The 22,280-nt window shown below is 41.7% G+C and overlaps 1 protein-coding gene across 2 annotated transcripts in view; it reads right to left on the reverse strand.

The window, feature by feature from the left end:
• The window catches only part of LOC311054352 (solute carrier family 41 member 3-like), a 35,860-nt gene that overhangs the window by 10,109 nt on the left and 3,471 nt on the right, over positions 1–22,280 (reverse strand). For both annotated transcript variants that reach the window (XM_084070246.1, XM_084070247.1), the window contains exons 3-8: positions 11,519–11,626; positions 10,982–11,053; positions 9,775–9,919; positions 8,733–8,879; positions 4,493–4,637; positions 1,614–1,693 (exon numbers count right to left, since the gene is read on the reverse strand). In XM_084070246.1, coding sequence (XP_083926372.1) covers positions 1,614–1,693; positions 4,493–4,637; positions 8,733–8,879; positions 9,775–9,919; positions 10,982–11,053; positions 11,519–11,626 — 697 coding nt within the window. The remainder of the gene's footprint in view (positions 1–1,613; positions 1,694–4,492; positions 4,638–8,732; positions 8,880–9,774; positions 9,920–10,981; positions 11,054–11,518; positions 11,627–22,280) is intronic.

Genomic DNA, 22,280 nt, shown 5'->3' on the forward strand with positions numbered 1-22,280 from the left:
TTAAAACGAAATGTTTTCAAAAGTTAGCCAACAAAACCTGAGTAATATGTAATATGTACTATTTTTTACTAATACCAAATATTTTAGTAATACCTTACACTACTCGTTACTGGGTAAATGATGATACTGACCATGATACTGACCATGATACTGACATGATACTTACATAATACTTACATAATATAGATTATAATCTGGGCATTTGTTGTTGCCGGAGGTTGGATACTGAGGGCAGCAACGAATGCTGTCTGACTCATATGATATGGAGCTACTTATAAGGCCCAAGATATGGATGAAGACATTTCTGGTAAAGAAACTCATAAATGTCAGGCCTGATTTCCAAAAAACATTCAAACTACTCCGTAGTTAGTTATGATGTTGAGATACAGATCCGTGTCTAATCCTATAACATCAAACCACCCCGCCAAGTACACGGTGCCTCAGACACCAACACACATGCCTCGTTTTGAGAGATGGAAATGTCTCGCGGTTGATTCTGGTCAAAACACAGCACAATGTACTGGTGTGTGTGCAAGCCAGCGAGGGAAACTCAAACCAGATTGGTGTGTGCAGCATATGACAGCTGAGAGCAGTCGAATGAAAGAGAGAAGGGGAGAGAGAGAGAGAGAGAGAGAAACAGACAGAAAAATAAATAGAATCTGAGATGAGAGGTAAGAGAAACAGCAAACACAGGACAAAGACGGAGAGACAACGAGAGAAAGAGAAATAGAGCGATGAAAAAAAAGTGACGCTTAATTTACCCTCTATCATATGGTGGTGTGTCATACTCTGAAAATAGTCGACACGATGCCAACACGTTGTGAGCTTAGAGGTTGGCTATTTTCGGGGTGCGACACTGTTTTGTTATTCGCCGAAGTACACAGCAAGTCAGGCTTGAGAGAGAGAGAGAGAGAGGAGAAAGACTGATTGAGAAAAAAGAGTGAGGTAGAGAAAGAAAGAAATTGAGACGGGGAGAGAGAGAGAGACACACACAGAGAGAGAGAGAGAGAGAGACAGAGAGAGAGACAAACAGAGAGTGAAATGAATAGCAGACATTGTCAGACATGTTGCACTCTGGGGGACCATTAACTGTCTGCCTAGTCACGGTCCGCTGTGATCGAGATCTCTACAATGGAAGGGTAAACAAATCAACAGCCTTCGCTGTTGGTCTCAGATGGTTAGGGCTGTGTGTGTGTGTGCGTGTGCGTGTGCGTGTGCGTGTGTGTGTGTGTGTGTGTGTGTGTGTGTGTGTGTGTGTGTGTGTGTACTTGGCACCAGTGTCCCAATTTCTCAATCCCACCTGCTACTTATTGGATGCTTGGATGCACAATTAGCTGTGGCAGATGAGCTGTGGGGTTGGTGTGTGATCTCTCTCTCTCTCTCTCTCTCTCTCTCTCTCTCTCTCTCTCTCTCTCTCTCTCTCTCTCTCTCTCTCTCTCTCTCTCTCTTTCACACACACACAGAATGCATGCATGCACGCACTGATTTAAGCATTCACACTCACATCTCGTTTCGTCATGTCATCTTTCGTCATGTCATGTCATGTCATGTCATGTCATGTCATGTCATGTCATGTCATCTCTTGCCGTGTCATGTAATGTCATCCATCTCACCATTGATGACGGGCGTGAAGACAGCCATGCCCTTGAACTTTGGATCGCTCACAGTCTTGTCCAGTATGAGACCCCCAAAACTGGAAATAACAACCAGGAACACAATCAATGCAAAGTACACATCGTAGCTGTCGGGAGGAATACTTCAAACTTTTCAGGAAACGAAAAAGGTGAGTGTTCCACAATGGATTGCAAGCTCTTACTTTTCATTGGTTATGTATTTGTAAAATCAGACAGAGCCACTTTCAACCTGGCATCCCTATTTTGGTCATGTCATTATAGGCAACAAAATATTTTAATACGTTTGTGTGACACTGTCACACAGTAAAAAAAAAAGTTGGCAAGGAATTGATGTCACTGAACTGGACTGGTGCTTTACAAACCAGTCAGCACAAAACCTCAGGGGACGTGAAACCATCCATTACATAGAATTGGGATTTGGGGTATACATGGAATTTTGAGGAATTCATACAACAATATTATTCAGGGAAATTGTATACATCTTTGTTTGATTCAGGGCATTGTACCCATCTGTCACAATAAGTTGTTGTTTGCATGGTTTAGTTTAGTTTGTGTTCATAGACGTTCATAGTTAACTGCTGCTGTCCTTCAGACCAGTGGTTCTCAAACTTTTTCATGTCAAGGACCCCCAAAATATATAAGATATGTATTTTGCCCGCGGACCACCATCTCAAAATATTTTGTTCCAGGGACCCCCAGAAGCAAAGATTTGAGTTACTGTGAAGAGGACCGTGTTAACGGCTGGAAATCAGTACAGAGCCAGGTACTAGGTTCCAACCGGAAGGTGTATTTATTCACCAGAAATACATACAGGAACATGGACACCACAGTAGCTCTTCACTCTCAACAGACCTCTCATCAACTGAGGCAAGTGACAGCAGTTTATGCTCAGCTGAGCTAATGAGCCAGCTTGGACCATACCACTATAAGGGGTGTTCTAACTCAGAGCATAACATAAATAAACATACAATACATAAATAAACACACCATAAATCCTTAAATACCCTTAACCCTCACAAGTATATTAAAACTGACTAAACTACAAAATACTCTTTCCCCTCTACTACAATCATAAGCAACTCTAAAACACATCACAACCCCCTCTGCCCTTCTGACTTGGTCCAGCCCAATTACACTGGCAAACAGAACAGCCCAACTTGGTACATGTTAAGCTTTCAATCATTACTCAGCATTACCCATATTGCACCTCTCACACATTCCACTTAGTCTCTATTGCACTCATATTACACCAATTGCACTTGCCAGATATCACCAAACATGTTGTCTCCATAGGTGGACTAGTTAGCTGAGTGGCCAGCTCAGCTGGACAGGACACAACTAAAATGTTCAGTTAAATGTAATCAACAATAAAATGACTGCATTCCTTTCTGTGCAAACTACAATGTGCAAATTACACCGTGCAAATACTAAAGTGATAGTAACAGAGGTCCTCTCTGTTACAGTTACAAATGTTTGCTTAAAAAATATATATATATTCAAAGATTTGCACACATTTTTCATACCAGGGGTCTTCAACGTTTTTAGCAGAGAGAGAGATGAAGCAGGGACCCCCACTATATACATTATGTATGTATGTATTGTGTTGCAGATAGATTCCATAGACTTGTTTGATAGCACTATCATCAGTGTTGTGTTGGATTCATGCTGATGTGTCATGATTTCACCACTTAAACCGTCAATCCTTAGTCAACTCGACCTTTCACTGTACTTGGTCTGCTCTTTTTTCCCTCTACACCAAACCTCTTTGCTAAAGTTCTCCTCAAAATAGGAATGCTAGGGTTCAAGTGGTTAATGTAAAAAATTAAAAAATAAATCCTATCACACAAAGATTTGGCAGCCTCCCTGTAGTAGCTCTGAGAACCCCCTAGGGGGCCCCGGACCCCCTGTTGAAGACCCCTGCATTAGACTGTTAAGCGACTAAACAGTCTAAAGACTGTTCTAAAGACAAACAGACCAAACTTTAGTCTTTTTGTTCATCTCATCTGGTCTCTGCAGTAATGTGTGGTTACAATGATGTTTTGTTGTGTTTTATCTATTGATTATGCTCTCTTTGACTATGATTTGTGTTGCATTTAGTTTTTAACCTGGTTGATTTATTTTAGCCTCTATTTCCCCTCTACCTCAAAAAGCCTTTGCCTTTTAGCCAGGCCACAATTGTAAAGAAAAATCTGTTATTAATTAGTTGTGCCTGGTTAAATAAAGGTTAAATAAAAATAAATACAAAACTGAAGTCTACATGGAAATGTGTGTGTGAGTGTGTGTGTGTGTGTGTGTGTGTGTGTGTGTGTGTGTGTGTGTGTGTGTGTGTGTGTGTGTGTGTGTGTGTGTGTGTGTGTGTGTGTGTGTGTGTGTGTGTGTGTGGGGTGGGGGGGGGGTGGAATGGACCGTTCCTATTTAAAAATAGCAGATATACAAGCTCATAGCGCGGCACTTGTAGATCTACTAGTTTTGAAAAATCGTGAACATTTGTGCAAATCTTTGAATATTTATATTTTTCTAAACGAACATTTGTAGCTCAAATCTTTGCTGCTGGAGGTCCCTGGAACAAAATATTTTGAGATGGGGGTCCGTGGCCAAATACATATCATATTTGGGGGTCCTTGACATGACAAAGTTTGAGAACCACTGGTCTAAAGGACAGCAGCAGTTAACTCAGTCTATGAACGCAAACATTTATTTGTATGGCAATAAAATAATGGCTAGATGAACATCAACCATCTCAATCAATGTCTATGTGTGGCCAGCACTTCTGCATGTGTGTGTGTGCATGCGGGCACGTGCGTGAGTGTGTGTGTGTGTGTGTGTGTGTGTGTGTGTGTGTGTGTGTGCATGCGTACCTGCTGATAGACATAGCCACTATGACAGGTTGCCACCCAGAGCGGAGAACTTCTCTGATCTGTGGACTCTGGCGAGCGAACATCACCCACACAGGAATCAGAGCCAGGAACAGCACACACACCAATGGAGACAGGTACCATATATCTACACACACACACACGCACGCACACACACACGCACACACGCACACAAAGGAATCACAAAGGGAGAGTTAGTGCATAACATACAGATGAAGCTACAGTGCACACGCTCACATATGCTGCCATGCACGCACAAACACACACACACACACACACACACACACACACACACACACACACACACACACACACACACACACACACACACACACACACACACACACACACAAGCAGAGATGGGTAGCATCTCAATTAAGGATATTTAAAGCCTATTAAATCCTATGTGCATAATATCATGTAGACGTGACCGTTGCTGCCCTCTAGTGGTCTTGGACATAAATGTCATAAAAACAAACGACAACTATTCCACAATCTTTGAACGCTATATAGTCGTTCCACACCTCCTGAAAGCCGCAAATGGAACCTGTCATCTGTTTGTCATTTCCGTTCACTGAAATATATTTGAATATGAATTTTAAATCTTATTTTAGAATTTCCATTAATGCCAACCTGCAGGCAGCTTGGTCTGCGTCAGTGGTGGAAAAAGTACTCCAATGTGTTACTTAAAAGTATCAATACTGCAATGTAGAGGTACTCTGTTACAAGTAAAAGTCCGGAATTCAAAATGACTTGAGTAAAAGTACAAAAGTATTGGTATCAAAATGTGCTTAAAGTACCAAAAGTAGAAAGTACTCAGTCTGCAGAATGTCCCATTTCACAAGTTTTCAAATGTATAAAATATATAAAAATCATTTGAAAATAGCAGATCTACAAGCTCACAATGCGTCGCATCGCGACGCATTGTGAGCTTGTAGATCGGCTATTTTCAAATGGCCGAAATGTATATAGGGCTTAAGTGGTTAATGTAATTTCTTGCAATAATAATCAAAATCTACAAAGTAACTAGTAACTAAAGTTGACAAATAATTAATAATAAAAGTACAGAAAATTGGAAATACTCCAGTAAAGTAAAAAAATACCTCAAAATTGTACTTAAGTACAGTGCTTGAGTAAATGTACTTTCCACCTCTGGGTGGGAGGCAGTCAGGCAGACAGACATCCACTGTGGTGTCTTTGCATTCTCAGTGCTTCTTTTGCACAGACTGTGTGGACGGAGAGCATTTGGAACATTGTGTGAGTCAGCAGTCTGTCTCCAGAGACTAGCCCCGGTGCCTGGTGGCTCAGCCAGCCAATCATAATGCTCCTTGTGATCGTGACGACCTGGGTTCCAATCCGACTACCATCTTGTCTGTGCCCTTACTTTCCTGTCTCTCTCTACACGACCTACAGTATGAAATTGAAATGAAAAAGCCTAACTGAAAGCATGTTGGCCATCAGGCAATGTCACTGAGGTCATGTTTAAAATGTTGTCGTTTGGCATTGATAGGGAGTGTAAGTGATATGTTTTTTTTAATAAAATAAAATGAAATAATCATTGCCATATAGAGTGTTTGTTCAGTAACAGCAGTCCCCCTGTCTCTCCAGCTCTTTAGTAAACAGAAAATACATGTTCAGCTTTAACCAACTTTAACCAATCAGGACAGAGAACCCCCTAACGATCATTTATAAGCTCACATTTTACAGTGGTCTAATTCCAATTAAGTCTGCTTTTATTATTATTACTACGGTACTATTATTTTTGTCACTTCCAATTTCACTTCTTTATCCTTGGGCAAGTGATATGCTATGCACCCCCCAGCACCCCCTCACCTGGATGAAGTTGTGTTAACCCCCCCATGAACACACGTGCATGCTCATGCACACAGCCACACACACATGCACGTTGTCAGAGTGTGTAGAAGACATTGCTTTCCTTCTAAAAAACCTTTAAGAATTTTAAACATTTGGAATTATAGTTACCACCAGTTTTTATTGTCTTTTAAAGGACAACTTTGTTTTTTTACAACCAATGTTTATGTTTTAGATTGTAATTAAAGTAAATAAAAGATGAGTGTTAATTTTTTTTTTTTTACTGCTTTCTATAGTTTTAGCAATTTTCACAATCTTTTTTACAGTGTTTTCACAGTGGGCGGGGGCATTCTGTCCGGTGGCTAAATATGTATTTTTTTTAACACATTAACCCAGCGTTTTCTTTATTATTATTTACAGTAGCTCTTCTAGCCCCCGATAACTCACATCTGGCCATCTCAGACAGCCGGACCTTTTTTATTGTGTAAAAAAGGCATATTTAGCCACCGGACAGAATGCCCCCGCCCACTGTAAAAAATATCGCAAAAAATGCTAAAACTATAGAAAGCAGTAAATGAAAAAAAAATTACACTCATCATTTATTTACTTTAATTACAAGCTAAAATATAAACCTTGGTTGTAAAAAAACAAAGTTGTCCTTTAAGCTGGTGTCTTTTACTGTTGTGTATTTGTTTTATCGTCTTGTTTATACTGACCTTTACAAAATGATTTTCCCTTGTGGGTAATGACGGACATCTAATCTAATCCTGTATAGGTTCTCTCTCCTGCTAATATCAAATCGATATCCCAGCCTGAAAATGCTTTTTCTGTTTACTAAAGAGCTGGAGAGACGGGGAGACCTGTTATTGAACAAACACTCTATGGCAATGATTATTATCGGCATATAGAGCTATTGTAACAATTATTTTAACAAAGCAATATCATACCACCTTTAAGCAAAGTCTTGGGGTAAACTTATATTCACTTCAGGACGTATCAGTGTACCACTAAGTAAGTAGGTCGTACCTACTTACTACAACTACATTCTGTTAAAAAACAACAACAATAATGAGCACTCTACTGCCTTGTCCATACGCATGTGAAATTCACTTTTTTTCCCAAATAAAAGTACTTGGCTGACATGTACAGTTTTTAAACCCTTTTGACAGCTACGTAAAACAAAAATGTCAAAAATTACAAGTTAATTCTGGTGTGCAAAGCAACATCTAGGGATGCCGCAAGATCACATTAATGGTGGATATACAGATGGCTGAGTGCACGCTTCTCTTTCATCTGCTGTTCCTAAAACCCTTTTTGGCTGACGCTGTAACTCTGCACCACCGTTATTGCAACAATATGATACAGAATACAAATCGTAATCCCAAGGGCTTCTCACAGCAACCACATAGCCTGGTGATGAATCCATGCAGTCAGCATTCAGCAGAGGTTAGTTTCACAGACAAACACTAGCTGGCGCTCATGTGTCAGTGGTCTCTGTGGAACTCATTTTTATGGGGTAATCTAATCTTGATGCTACATTGATACACGTAGGCCCTTCAAAGAACCTTCTTCAAGGACTGGTAAAAAAGAAGACATTTGATATAGAATCCATGAGTCAATACCAGAGGTGGACAGACACGAGTTACTCTGTTACATTTACATTAACTGTAAAGTAGTGCTATTGCGACCTCATTTTACCTAGATTACCTCATTTTTATGGGGTAATCTAATCTTGATGCTACATTGATTATTGCAACATCATTCATTTTCATATTCATATTCATTCAACTTTTACTCGTAAGAAAATAAATTACATTTGGCTACATTCTGCTATTGGATGACTACTTTCTTCACTTCTACTTGAGTTAGTATTTTTGTTAAAGTACTTTTACTTCAGCACAGTTTTTGGCTACTCTTCCCACCTCTGCACTAAAGCTCGTACCTTTGTCGTATGAAAAGTAACATGCCAATCTATAAGCTCACAACGCGCCATGACGTTATAGATCTACTATTTCCGGCAGAACTAAATGATATGACAGACAGTATAATTTAAGCATAACTCAGTGGTTACACAATATGGATAAAATAACTCCACATTTACAGCCAACGGATACATTGCCCTTTCCACTAAACGAGAAAACAATCCTAAACAAAATGAACCAATAAGTTAGACATCTCAGAGGTACAAGACCAAAGAGCAGTAGCGCAGTAGTACCTCCTGAAGGCAGGTGCTGGCCCTGAAGTGAAGTGAGATCGAAGAATAAAAAGTCGAGCCGCAGACTGTATTGGCTCCCTTTGTCAGTTTTTATTTTGCAGTTATAGAGAGTGACACTCTGTAATTGCAAGATGCTTACATCTTGGGAGGTGCCGTTAGCTGTGAGCTGCATGTTTTTTTCTTTTTTCTTCTTACCTTTGTATTGATAGAGCGTGCTGCTGACTCCAGCCAGCAGGGACAGCGTAATGAGGTCACCGAGGCTGGCAGCGATGGGCGTGGCAACGTTGTCAGGGTTTATCCCCACCTTCCTGGAACCAATGATCACACCGATCATCACCAGACCTAGATAGACAGACATATAGACAGATATATAGACAGACAGACAGATAGAGAAACAGATATATAGACAGATATATGGGCATGTACAATACAGACAGGCAGGCAGGCAGACAGACAGACAGACAGACAGACAGACAGACAGACAGACAGACAGACAGACAGACGGACAGACACTGTAGATGGATGTACTGTAAAGTATAGCACTTTAACACGGATTGTATTCCTAAGGCTAAAGAAGGACTTTCTCAAACTGTGCTCATGCTGACATTCTGCACGGTCAGTGTTGACGTCAGTCCACTTTCATTTCTTCAGCCACTGAGGCCTCGTGAAATGTGTGGGATTATTTAGCAATTATGCATGAGGAAGAGAAATGTGGGACAGCATGTCTGAGTAGGTCAGTGTGCTAAAGTTGTTTTTTTGCAGAAACACATTCATTGTAGATTTAGGTGAACAGAGTCAATCTAGGACGTGAGATTAGTGTCAGAGGTACGTTGGTTGCATTCATGTCGACATAAATATTTACAAAGTGGTAGTTATGAAATCATGCAATACAAATCCCCTGACTTCAACAGAGCCCCAGACACAGTGCCATAAAGTCACCTTTTTTTGTTTCACTCAGTTTTATAGATTCTGTGCAGTATGTGGTCGTTTTATGGCTGAAATTCGGGCTCCAACGTAGTCAGACATTCAGTGTAATTCAGCTGGAGCTATGCAATAGAGCACTGGTTCTCAACGTGGCGTCCGTGGACCCCCAGAGGTCCTTGAGTGTGTTCCATGGGGCATTTAGGAACGAAATGGACCCTTAAGGGTCTGTACCATAAGTCAGAGCGCTCATAACACGACGCTGGGGGTCCCCTTGGACCCCCACTTTGAGAACCACTGCAGTAGAGAGACTTGCCTAGGGAGAGAGCAGCGACGAAGGCCGTGATGATGCTGCTAGCACACAGGACGGCTGCCTGGTCTAGCTCCACCCCTCCCCTGGACACCGCCCCCAAACACACCGCCGCTACCGCCGCCAGGAAGCCCACCACGGTGGCCTGGACCTGGATGGAGAGACACAGGCTGGGGGGTTCACATCCATGTACTTTACAGCAGGGGTCTTCAAACGTTGTTTTTCAGGCCAAGGACCCCCTAGCCGAGAGAGAGACGAAGCAGGGACCCCCCTCTATATTGTATAAAATTGTGTTTCAGATTATTATAATTTTTTTTACTTGGTCTGCTCTTTCCAAAAATAGCCGATCTACAAGCTCACAACGCCTCGCAGTGCGAGGCGTTGTGAGCTTGTAGATCTGCTATTTTTGGCTAAAGTTCTCCTCAGAAAAGGGATGCTAGGGTTCAAGTGGTTAATGTAAAAAGAATAACATATCACACAAAGATTTGAAGACTAACACATCACACAAAGATTTGAAGACCCCTGCTTTACAGTATATCTCTGCTGTCCGGCAGGAACCAGCTAACTCCAAAATGTTAATTTTTCAGAAAAAAAAAAAAAAAAAAAGGAGTTAGGAGGTTTTGTTCATCATTGATAAGAACAGCTGAATGGACCTCCAAGCTCATAATGAGGTTGGAGGTCAAAAGGGGGTGGAGCCTGGAGTCAGCAAAACCAGCTAACTCCACCCCCCTTTGGTGGAGTTAGCTGGTTTAGCAGAAAGTTTGAAGATCCAATGGAGTTAGCTGGTTCTGTCAGAAGCGCTTTTTAATACTTTTCATTGGTTCAATATTTTTTTTTTACCAACTCACAGACGTAAAGGGTGTTCAATAGCACTGATTTATGGAAACAAATGCACAAATTATGTTGTTCCACAAATGAATGCTCACCTAATATGAAGCTAAACAGAAATGGCTAAATTTAGGCAGTCTTAGAAGTGTGTGTGGAGGGGGGGGGGGTTGTACTCATTTTCAGAGCTTCCAAAGTACAGACTATTGGATGGAAACATTTGTGGAATTGTGGAAGCCAACAAGTATGCCTTGAGAGACTACTAAAACAGAAGGAAACAAAATACTTCTGTTCCCATGCCACGTCATGGTTACATGAAAAATATGTAGGGCCTTTCATTACATTCTGTATTCCAAAATGTGAATGATGTTTTGATGTACAGTATTACCTGTATTAGAGCCAGGTTACTCCACACCATTGTCCACTGCTGACCAGGGTCATCCATCTGACCTGTATTAGCCTATAAACACACACAGACACTTTTAGTAGAACCGACACCCAAATCCACAGTATCCAACAGAACAATCCATACATGCTGACTGCATGTGTACACATGTGAAGATGCTTGGTTCTAACTTCTAAGTTGTAGTAAAGCACACAAGTAACACATCACATGTTATAAGCATAATATAGTAGTTATAAGGATATACCGGTAACCGCACCAAATTTGGGGCATTTATAGGGGAAAATAAAGAAAAAACGTGCTGCAGCACAGCACATTGTGAGCTTGTAGATCAGCTATTTTTTTTATAATTTAGACATTGTTTGTGGTCAAGTGTTTGAACCACATAGGAAGCATATAGGACCACAACGGAGTCCCCAGGACCTTTTTGTGTTATCCTTTTAGCCTAAATGTCAGACTGTACATCGAGCTGTTTACATTTCTGTCTAATAAAGTATTCAATCAATCAATCAAAAAGCTTACAGCAGTGGACAGGCGAGCCGCCAGGGTCATCTCCAGGTTACCCTTCAGTCCCACTAGAGCAGGAACCATGATGAAGATCTCTGTTATCACCTTGAACACCTCCCAGTGCTGGAACACACACGTACACACGCAGACACACAGGAAATGACATCAGAAAAACTATCTCACACAGAGAGACACACAGAAGAACGCTCACACACACACACACGCACGCAGGTGCACACACACGTGTTCACACACACGTGTACACACACGTGTTCACACACACGTGTACACACACGTGTTCTATTGACCATCATTAATCATCATCAATACCACATATTGCGATGCCGCTCCTCCACAATATATGATAATATCTGTCTTTTTCCACTTCCTGTCCCAAAGATTTCAGAGCCCTGACAACTGACATGATAGTTGCTTTGCTTGTAGAGTTCATTTAGACAAACAAAATTCACAATATAAAATAAAATGTCACTACATGAATACAATGACAGACAAAACAATTATAATATTGATATACGGCCCAGTTCTAGCAGCACTATGGCTGCACAATTAATCACAGAAATATCAACAATGAAATGCTGACTAATGCAATTCCTAAAACAAAAAAACTTGGCTGGATTTATTTATATTCTTCTAGTCATTACAGAATCCCAGGGCTAAAATGAAGTCAACTTGTAGTGTTAGTAGCTAGGGTATCTAATATTGATGCATATGGGCCGACCACAGCCACGTCACTCTGACTTAGACATAACCATAAACAAACCCGATATGCACATATATAGGCAGGACCACAGCCATGTCATTCTGACACAGACATTAACAAACCCGATACGTCCATACGTATATAGGCATGTCACTATGACTCAGACATAACCATAAACAAACCCGATAAACCCATATATGGGCATGTCACTATGACTCAGACATAACCATAAACAAAACCGATATGCCCATATATAGGCATATATGGAGATCCGGTTGTCTTGAGCCACAGATCCAACCGCTATGCCCATATATGGTCACATACATATATGGAACCGACGGACGTTTCCGTCCAATAGTCTGTACTTTGGAAGCTCTGAAAATGTGTAGAATTTTCATTTGCCACCATTAGACCTAACCAGGGCCTTGTATTAGAGAGTTGCGTCACCTTGGGGGCAGAAAACACGTGGTTCATGTAAACTCGAAATAGTGACAAACGCTCATAGACTCCAGTGCATTCCGTAAACGTCCGGTTCAGGGCTTTGTCACTATTCGCCAATAGAAGGCTCTGTAGAAGACGGGCCCGATGAAGTGAACGGAGGTGACGCAACTCTCCTTATATGGCTCTGGATCTAACGTTATCTTCTGATCAGAACAAGAACATGCCTGCTATTGTCTCAACTGTCTGATTTATTTATACTATGTCAGGCGACAGTGTCTAATCTACAAGCTCACAATACAATGCACCGTGACTCATTGTGAGTTAGTAGATTTATTTATTTTTTCACAAGTTAAGCCTGACCGAATAGCCTACTTTCCACATCTCCACAATTACGGGCATTGCCAGTGGACACGGATGCATGCTACATTATACATGCTACAGTAGGTTCACAGAGTTTATCATCTGACAAGTTCAGCAGGTCTGCGCGGGAAAAGCCTGAGGGTTCATTTCAAAATGAACACTTAGGATTTTGCTGTGTGCAGTGGTGGAAAAAGTGCTCAAATGATTTACTTAAGTTAAAGTACCAATACTGCAAAATAGAAATACTCTGTTACAAGTAAAAGTCCAGAATTCAAAATTGACTTGAGTAAAAGTACACAAGTATTGGCATCAAAATGTACTTAAAGTACAACAAGTATAATATAATAATGTATATCGGCAAAGTAACTAGTAACTAAAGTTTTCAAATCATTGTAGCGGAGTAAAAGTACAATATTTGCCTCTGAGATGTAGTGGAGTAGAAGTAAAAGTATAGACAATTGGAAATACTCAAGTAAAGTACAAATACCTCAAAATTGTACTTAAGTACAGTACTTGAATAAATGTACTTAGTTACTTTAAACCACGTGCACACTCTTGGAGTACAATGAACACTCAGGACTTTGCTGTGTGTACCACAAGGTCACACCCTCACATCGTCTCATCACGGTCCCAATGCCGGCTTATGTGGACGGGAAAGAGAGCAAGGGGGGTGAAATCTGGCAGGCTATATATATGAGGGTGTGTGTGGGTGTGTGTGGGGTGGGGGGGGGGGGGGGGGGGGGGTGAACCAGTGGTGGATTCTGGGAGGGGGAGTTTATTTTTACACACGGGTTCTCGGGTTCTGGAATGGCGGGGATCCGGCTGACAAGTGTCACACTCGCAAAGGCTGTCGTCTTGGGACGTGGCCCAGATCTACTTGCTGCTGTTGTTCCCTATAGTTGGACTCTCGCACCCTCTCCATCTCTGTCTGCATGCATCTCACCATACACAGTATAGGCCACGGCATGAATAATCCACGGTTATGCATTGTTTTATCCAGTGCACAGATCGAGTTTTCTCTTGAGACCTGAAGCCAATTCTACACGTCTCCTAAATCCCAAAGGTTTTCTGAAAAACGTATGTTTCTATCAGTGGTGCTAAATCTTTTTCATGTCAAGGACCCCCCAAAATGATATGTATTTGGCCGCAGACCCCCATCAAAATATTTTGTTCCAGGGACCCCCCAGAAGCAAAGATTTGAGTTTGAAATGTTCGCTTTAAAAATATATGTATTCAAAGATTTGCACACATTTTCAGGATTTTTCAAAAATAGCAGATCTACAAGCTCATAGCGCGGCACTCGGTGCCGCGCTATGAGCTTGTATATCTGCTATTTTTGAATAGCCTAAAGTGTAAAATAATGCTTTTTAGCTCAAATCTAAAAATGACAAAGTTCCAGGTCTCAATGGGTTAAGTCTCAGATACCATACAGAAATGGTTGGGCCACAGAAGGATAGGAGTCTTTCTGTGGCCCAACCAAGGAGTTCTTACGCCATGGTTCTGCAAGAGGCTAGCCTCTGAAATGTCACATTGGATTTGATGTCCTAATAAAGTTACTTTAAGGGAGCGGCAGTGTGTGGTGGACCTGCTCGCTTATATCTTTGATCTCAGTTCGTTTTGGGGCCAGCACCTGCCTTCCTTTGATCTTGGCGTATCAGTGACGTCATATTGATGATGTCAGAGTCCTCTCCAAGTTTGGCCACGGTTTCATCCGAGCCCCATTGACTCCCATTGTCTCTCTATCTATAATAGATATAATTAAATTAAATAACTTCTATGGCATTGTGCAGCATGCACAAGACATTTAGCGCTGATCGGTGCGTGTGTGCGTGTGTGTGTGTGTGTGTGTGTGTGTGTGTGTGTGTGTGTGAGAGAGACTGTGTTTCCGTGGCTAATCTCACAAACCATTTGACCATTTGCCAAATGTATTGTGCATCCTTCCTGTAGGCTCTCCAAATACTTTGTGAAATCAAAATCTCAGATCCACCGTCCCTCGTTATTTGAGCCAGGACTGACATCATATTATATGATGTCATCAACATCGGAGATCCACAGGGGAGCCACGCCATTATGAGTCTTGATTATCCTGATATACAAATAAGGCACAAAAGAAACTGTTTCCTAAGAAATAGTACAAAAAATGCATACAAAACCTTCTGCTTAATCTCATCCAAACAGAGTAACCATATAATTAAGCACTGTTGGGGCTGTTATCTGCACTAGCCCATTCAATCCCAGGACGCATCTCTGTCATTTTAGATTTCTTTGGCTATTCAAAAATAGCAGATCTACAAGCTCAAAGCGAAAAAAATATATGCTTAGAGATTTGCACAAGATTTTTAGTGCAGCGCTATGAGCTTGTATATCTGCTATTTTTAAATAGCCAAAGAAATCTAAAATGACAGATTCGTTCCTGGGTGGAATGGGCTAGAAGCCAAACATGTATGCCAGACTATGTAGACTATCACTTATGCGTGAAATGATTCATTGAATAATCAATTAGTTAAGTGACAGACAATGAATCATGACACATTTTTGCAAATGACTCATCGGTTAAAGTAATGTATTATAAACATAGTGTATAAACATGGCAAATATTACATTGGTTATTTACAACTTCACCAAAATGTGAATGCTTGTCTTTATTGTATATTATTGTTATTATTATTATGTGTTATGTTTGGTGAGTTGTGATGACCATTAACCATCATTTTGTAGTTACCTTATTTTACTCTCATTTTATGGTCTAATTAATCACATAATTAACTGAATATGAGAGAAAATAATTGACAGATTAATCACTTACGAAGATATTCATAAGTAAATATTGTTCTCTATACTTGTTACTGAGAATAAGAAAGTGTCTCAAGCCTACTGTGTCCTTTCTCTCTCTCCGCAGTGGTGGAAGAAGTACTCAAGTAAAAGTATTAATACCACTATATAGCACTTAATACCACTATGTAGCAACATTTACTTGAAAAAGTACAAAAGTATTGGCATCAAAATATACTTAAAGTACCAAAATTACTCATTATGCAGAATGTCCCATTTCAAAAGTTCAATTAGTATAAAAATTGCAGATCGGCTATTTTCAAAAAGCCAAAGTATATACAGGCCTGAAGTGGTTAATGTATGATTTGGAATAATAATCTAAATCTACAAAGTAACCAGTAACTCAAGTTTTCAAATAATTGTAGGGGAGTAAGAAGTACAATATTTGCCTCTGAGATGTAGTGGAGTAGAAGTAAAAGTATTGAAAATTGCAAATAATCCAGTAAAGTAAAAATAATACCTAAAAATCCTAGTTAAGTACAGTACTTGAGTCATCCCCCCCCCCCCCCCCCCCCCCCCCCCCCCATCAACATCCCAACCTTGATTCAATCAACAGTTCAATTTCATCTTGAGGCTGCCCCCCCCCCCCTCTCCCCTCCTTCCAAATGTGATTTGGAGTGACCTGGAAGAGGCCTGTGCTCTGAACACAAACAGATACAATCCTGACACTAAGCATTACGTATCTCTCTGTGTGTCTGTGTTCCATCTACTCAGCCGTCCACTACCTCCCCCTCCACTTATCCACCAATGCAACCTTGCCATCCATCTAGACACGTTCATCTATCTGCAATATAGGCATCCAGTGTGCCATTCTGCCAAACTTTATCCATGTTTATATGCAGTCATTTCCCGTATGGACAGGATAGGATAGGATAGGATAGGATAACCAGTGGTGGAAAAAGTACTCAAATGTTTTACATAAGAAAATAGCAGATCTACAAGCTCACAATGCGTCGCATCGCAACGCATTGTGAGCTTGTAGATCAGCTTTGTAGATCGTCCATAATGTATATTTTGTAATAATAATCAAAATCTACAAAGCAGCTAACTAAAGTTTTAAAATAAATAAACTTTGATATTAAATTATATTAGGCCAATATTATATTATATATTACGCTATGTCTTTCCCTGCAGCATGCCATCCTTTGAAACATCAACGGTTTTCCCTCAGCTGTTCGTACTTGTATAAGATCCATGACGATGCCGGCGGACACCATTCCGAGTCCCGCCACCAGGTACGGTATGATGACCTGGGAAGCGATCCGGCACGAGCTCTCCGGCAGGAAGCCGTGCTCCGAGCGCGTCAGCTTCCAGGTCACGCCGCGGAGCTTGCTGCCCTGGTAGCAGAGCTCCACCTCCAGACGAGTCACCACCATGTTGAAGTGAGTGAAGTAGCGATGGAGTTCAACCAGTTTGTTAGCCCATGGCGGTCCGAGTGCAAAAGACGGTGTGTTCTGTTAAAGCAAATACTGTTGCTCTCTCTCTCTCTGCTATAGCCTCAAATCAAATCAGCTTGACCGGCTTCCTTTGACCTAAAAAAGTGAGGGAGTGAGAAGTGGACGGTCAAATTAGTGATTTTATAGATGCACCGATGCATAGATATTAGCTTTAAAAAGCAGTATCGGTCCGATATTATTTATAATGTTGTTGCTTTTTTGACAGATTGTGGAATCTTTCTTTTCTGTCACAATAGATCCAGAATAAAAATGGTGCTTTTGTTAATGAAACACTTAATTAATCTAAGATATGCATGACTGAATAGCTTAACCTGTTTTGCACAAGCATTTGATCTATGGAGAAATAGTGGATATCAGCATCCGCCTCAAAAAAGAAAGAAATCACATTGGTGCATTACTAAATGCTTTAGGCATCCATTTAAAAACAACAGCAAATGATCCAGTAATTACTTCTTCCTTCCTCTGGTTGAAGGTCTCTGGTTAAGTCCATGCATGTTTTAAGAGGTCTTAAAAAATATATATGTGCACTTATCTTACCCCGTTGATGTCAGAGGAAACTTTAATCAAGTAATTAAAAATAAATTAATTCTAAAGCTGTTATCCAATGCTGTGGTACTAGAAGTAAATCAAGTCAGAGACTGTCTCCAGGACTCAGATTTTCTTTGCATCCACTGAAAGTTGGAACAAATTCCCTGTAGAGCACTGAAACATGACATGTTCAGCCCTGTGGTGAGTGAGTCAGTGGGGCTGAGGTGTCCATTCGTCAGCAGTAAGCCGGGCACAAAATCATTAAACGGCTCTCCCTTTTATTCACAGGTCACGATGTTCCCGGCAGGTCTGATGCGCTGCCTGACTAAATGACGCCTTCAGACAAGCAGCTCTCCTCCACGCACGTTGCTTTTCTCTCAGGCAAAAAAGGGAGCAAGAAACACTGACGCAGATAATGCATTTTTCATATCATCATCATCGTATTGAATTATGTCCTGTTTTCATTAAGTCCAGAGATGGGCCAGCTTATTTTGGAGCTCAATCGTCATTAGCATATAAATGATGTTCTTAAATGACCTGTCTCTTTAATTAAGATCGTGAGAGCCTTGGGGGGGCTTCTGGCTGCTTCACGGACAAGAGAAGAGTTCAAGTTTGTTGAGTTCGATATCCAATGAACGTAGTCCAGACTTCATTCGTTTTAAGCCTCAACTCCACTTGCCCCCGTCCTGTGAAGTCGGTCTAATTTCGATGTCCACTTGCTGTACAGGTCCACTGGCGTCCAACAGGCCCCGAATGTCCGTGTCTCTCTGCCCGACAGCGCAGACGCGAAGACACTCAAAACGTCCACGGTGTCCAGTGAGTTGAGCCGATGATGTCTGCAGCCTGTCTCGGTCACACTACTCTGCGTTGGCTGGGTGACAGACAGTCTGACGAGGAGGAGGAGGAAGGTAAGAACGTTGTGACCCTGCGACGGCCGTAAGGGAGATCTGCTGGCAGAGAGCAGCAGCCGGCGTCCAGGAGGTGGGTTGTGTGTGTCTGCTCGTGTAAGCAGCACCGGGGAGTCCTGCTCCGCTGTGACGTAGCATAAAAATAGGGAGGGCTATCCGCTACGCACCATATGCAAACTCACTGAGGAAGACCAATCTCTCTCTCCTTCCTCCCTCTCTCTGTCTCCCTCTCTCTCCTTCCTCCCTCTCTCTGTCTCTCTCTCTTCTTCTTCTTCCTCTCCCTCTCTCTCTCTCTCTCTCTCTATCAGCTGTGTGGCAACCTCTCACTCTCACGTTCTATGTTATCGACCCTTTTATCTTCTTTCACTCTCTCTCCATCTTGTCTTTCTCCTGCGGTCTCTTTGCTGTGTCCTGCTCTCTGCTCCCCCCCCGCCCACAATGTTTCTCTATCCACTCCCTCTGCTCTCTTCTCTTTTCTGTTCTGTCCATCTCTCTTCTCTCACTTCCTTCCGCACACTTTCTCTCCATCTCTCCCTATATTCTCTGTTCTCTGTTCTCTGTTCTCTCTCTCTCTCTCTCTCTCTCTCTCTCTCTCTCTCTCTCTCTCTCTCTCTCTCTCTCTCTCTCTCTCTCTCTCTCTCTCTCTCTCTCTCTCTCTCTCTCTCTCTCTCTCTCTCTCTCTCTCTCTCTCTCTCTCTCTCTCTCTCTCTCTCTCCTACCTGCTATGTTTACACTCTGGCAGGGGTGGAAAGTACCCAAGTACATGTATTCAAGTACTGTACCTTTCTCAGCCGAGCAACGAGGGCATCTATCCCCTTTACAAGACACTAAAACCTTGGGAGATGGATTGCTGAGGTGGAGCTGCCATCAGCTCCTACCCAGTACTTACCGCACATCTTAGCTACCCAAGCTGTGTTACTCATACACTGGGTTTATGATGCCCGGAATCAAACCCGAGAACCGTGGCCATTCTAAGGACTGAGCAACCCAGGTACATTGTATATCAAAACTGAACAGAATGATGCTCACTGTATTATAAATAAATGATCACAATTTTCCTCACTGAGTTGAAAGAGCTGAAAAAGAATGTGTACTCTCAGCTATAATAAGAGCCATCCCTGGATATTCAAATGGAAATGTTGCATATTTTCTCTATCAAACAGCTGCCATGGGTCTGTTTAAAAAAAAAAACATAACAACAAAACAAGGAATGGGCTCACTTATAGAAAGTAATTTCTGTGTGACTTGAAAGTTGTGTCATTGAAACTCCTGGAGACGTACCTGGTAAATAATAACATCAGTTAAATGTATCCCTAAGTAATTGGCAATGGGTATGAGCCAATAGTTTGACATTGCTGTATTACCGTCTTCTGTCTGTGTCCTTGTCTGTCCCCTGTGCCTGGACACATGATTCCCCCTCTCCGCCGAGACATAGCTCAAATAGGTAGAGTTTAACCCTTTAAGGCCGGGAACAATCTGTGTCATTTAAGATTTATTTGGCTATTCAAAAATAGCAGATATACAAGCTCATTCGAGTGCCGCACTATGAGCTTGTAGAGTTTTTGAAAAAACGTGAGAATTTGTGCAAATCTTTCAATGTATATATATGTTCTAAAGCGAACATTTTTAACTCCGATGTGTGCTTCTGGGGGTCCCTGGAACAACATATGTTGAGATGGGGGTCCGCGGCCAAATACATATCATTTTGGGGGGTCCTTGGCATCGAAAAGTTGGAGCACCACTGATATAGCAAGTTTAAAAAAACAAAAAACATTTGTAGAATAATATATTCAAAGGTTTTTCCAAAACAGCAGATCTACAAGCTCATAGCGCGGCCCGCTATGAGCTTGTATATCTGCTATTTTTGAATAGCCAAAGAAATCTTAAGTGACACACACAGACGCGTTCCTGGATTGAATGAGTTAAGAGAGGATAGATGAAATACTGATGAGCAGCAGATGGAAAGAGGGTCAGCTGTCCTTCTAGGCATACATTGCAAAGATCCCTTGATACTGTGGGTGTGCACTATACATCATCCGGAGGATCAGACCCTCGTCACAATGGAGTCTGCCCAGCTCCTTATCTGAGCCATCAAAGTCATCTCCAGGCTTGACTATCAACAACACCCTCCTTGGTCTGCCTGCCTGCTTACTCAAACCCTTGCCACTAATCCAGAATGTCGCAGCATGCCTGGTCTTCAACCTCCCTAAAATTTCACATCTCCCCCCCTTCTGCGTTCCCTTCACTAGCTTCTGGTTACTGCCAGCACCCAGTACAAAATACTGGTGATGACCTACAAGGCAATCAAGGGCATGACCCCCTTACTGGTAAACCTGTACATTTGTTGTTACAGATACAACCCACCAATACTAGACATGGCTATGCCACCAGACAGGCTATGGGTGTTCACTTCACTCTGCCTTTACCAATAACTAATGCACTTAAGAGAACAGTGATCTATAGAGCAGTAACACATTGGAATGGGCTCCCGCCACATACAGTATAATAAGGCAATAAATCAAGCTTCAAAAGGAAATGAAAGGAAGCCGTGATTAGTGAAGAAGTTATGGTTAGCTTGTTTGATATTTGGGCTGTCTATAATTGGATATAAAATAGTTTGTACATATAATATGCTTACGTAACATTTATAGAATGTTAGTGGAGTTATGTGAAGATGTTGTCTTGATTTGCTTTAACTATGTAATAGTGGAATTCCATTGTATTATGTTTTCATTTGATTGTGAAGTGTGAATGTTTGGACCCCAGACAGAGTATCCTTCACTGCGGTGAGGACTAATGGGGATCCGTAATAAACAATAAACAAACAATAAACACAGGACGTCAACTCACCTCTTCAGACTATCCCCTAGCACTAGCTTCTCATTCCTTACATCACTTATTGCTGCCTATCTGCTCTGTTTGATAGGTGCTAGTTATACTATGCATCAATGTGTGTTGGCTAGTTGTTCACAAGAGAGAGTGAGAGGGAGAGAGAGAGAGGGGGGAGAGAGAGAGGGAGAGAGAGATACAGACAGAGAGAGAGAGAGAGAGAGAGAGAGAGAGAGAGAGATAGAGAGAGAGAGAGAGAGAGAGAGAGAGGGGGGGGGAGAGGGAGAGAGAGATACACAGAGAGAGAGAGAGAGAGAGAGAGAGAGAGAGAGGGGGGGAGAGAGGGAGAGAGAGAGAGGGGGGGAGAGAGGGAGAGAGAGATACAGAGAGAGAGAGAAAGAGAGAGAGAGAGAGAGGGGGGGGGAGAGAGAGAGAGAGAGAGAGAGAGAGAGAGATGGGAGATGTCATAAAACAGACATCATTGTGTCTAATTAGAGAGAGAGAAAGAGAGGGCGAGAAAGAGATACGGTATGGGAGATGTCATAAAACAGACACCAGTGTGTCTAATTGGATAGGGGCCCACTGTGCCAATGAAATACTAATGGATAATTGCTAAATGCTAATGGATAATGTTATACGGCAAAGTATAAATGATTAGGCTTGAGACACCTGAGGGCAGAGGACAAAAGTACAACCACAGG

This window comes from Gymnoscopelus microlampas, assembly GCF_963454915.1.
Source record: "Gymnoscopelus microlampas genome assembly, chromosome: 10".
Taxonomy (NCBI): Eukaryota; Metazoa; Chordata; class Actinopteri; order Myctophiformes; family Myctophidae; genus Gymnoscopelus; species Gymnoscopelus microlampas.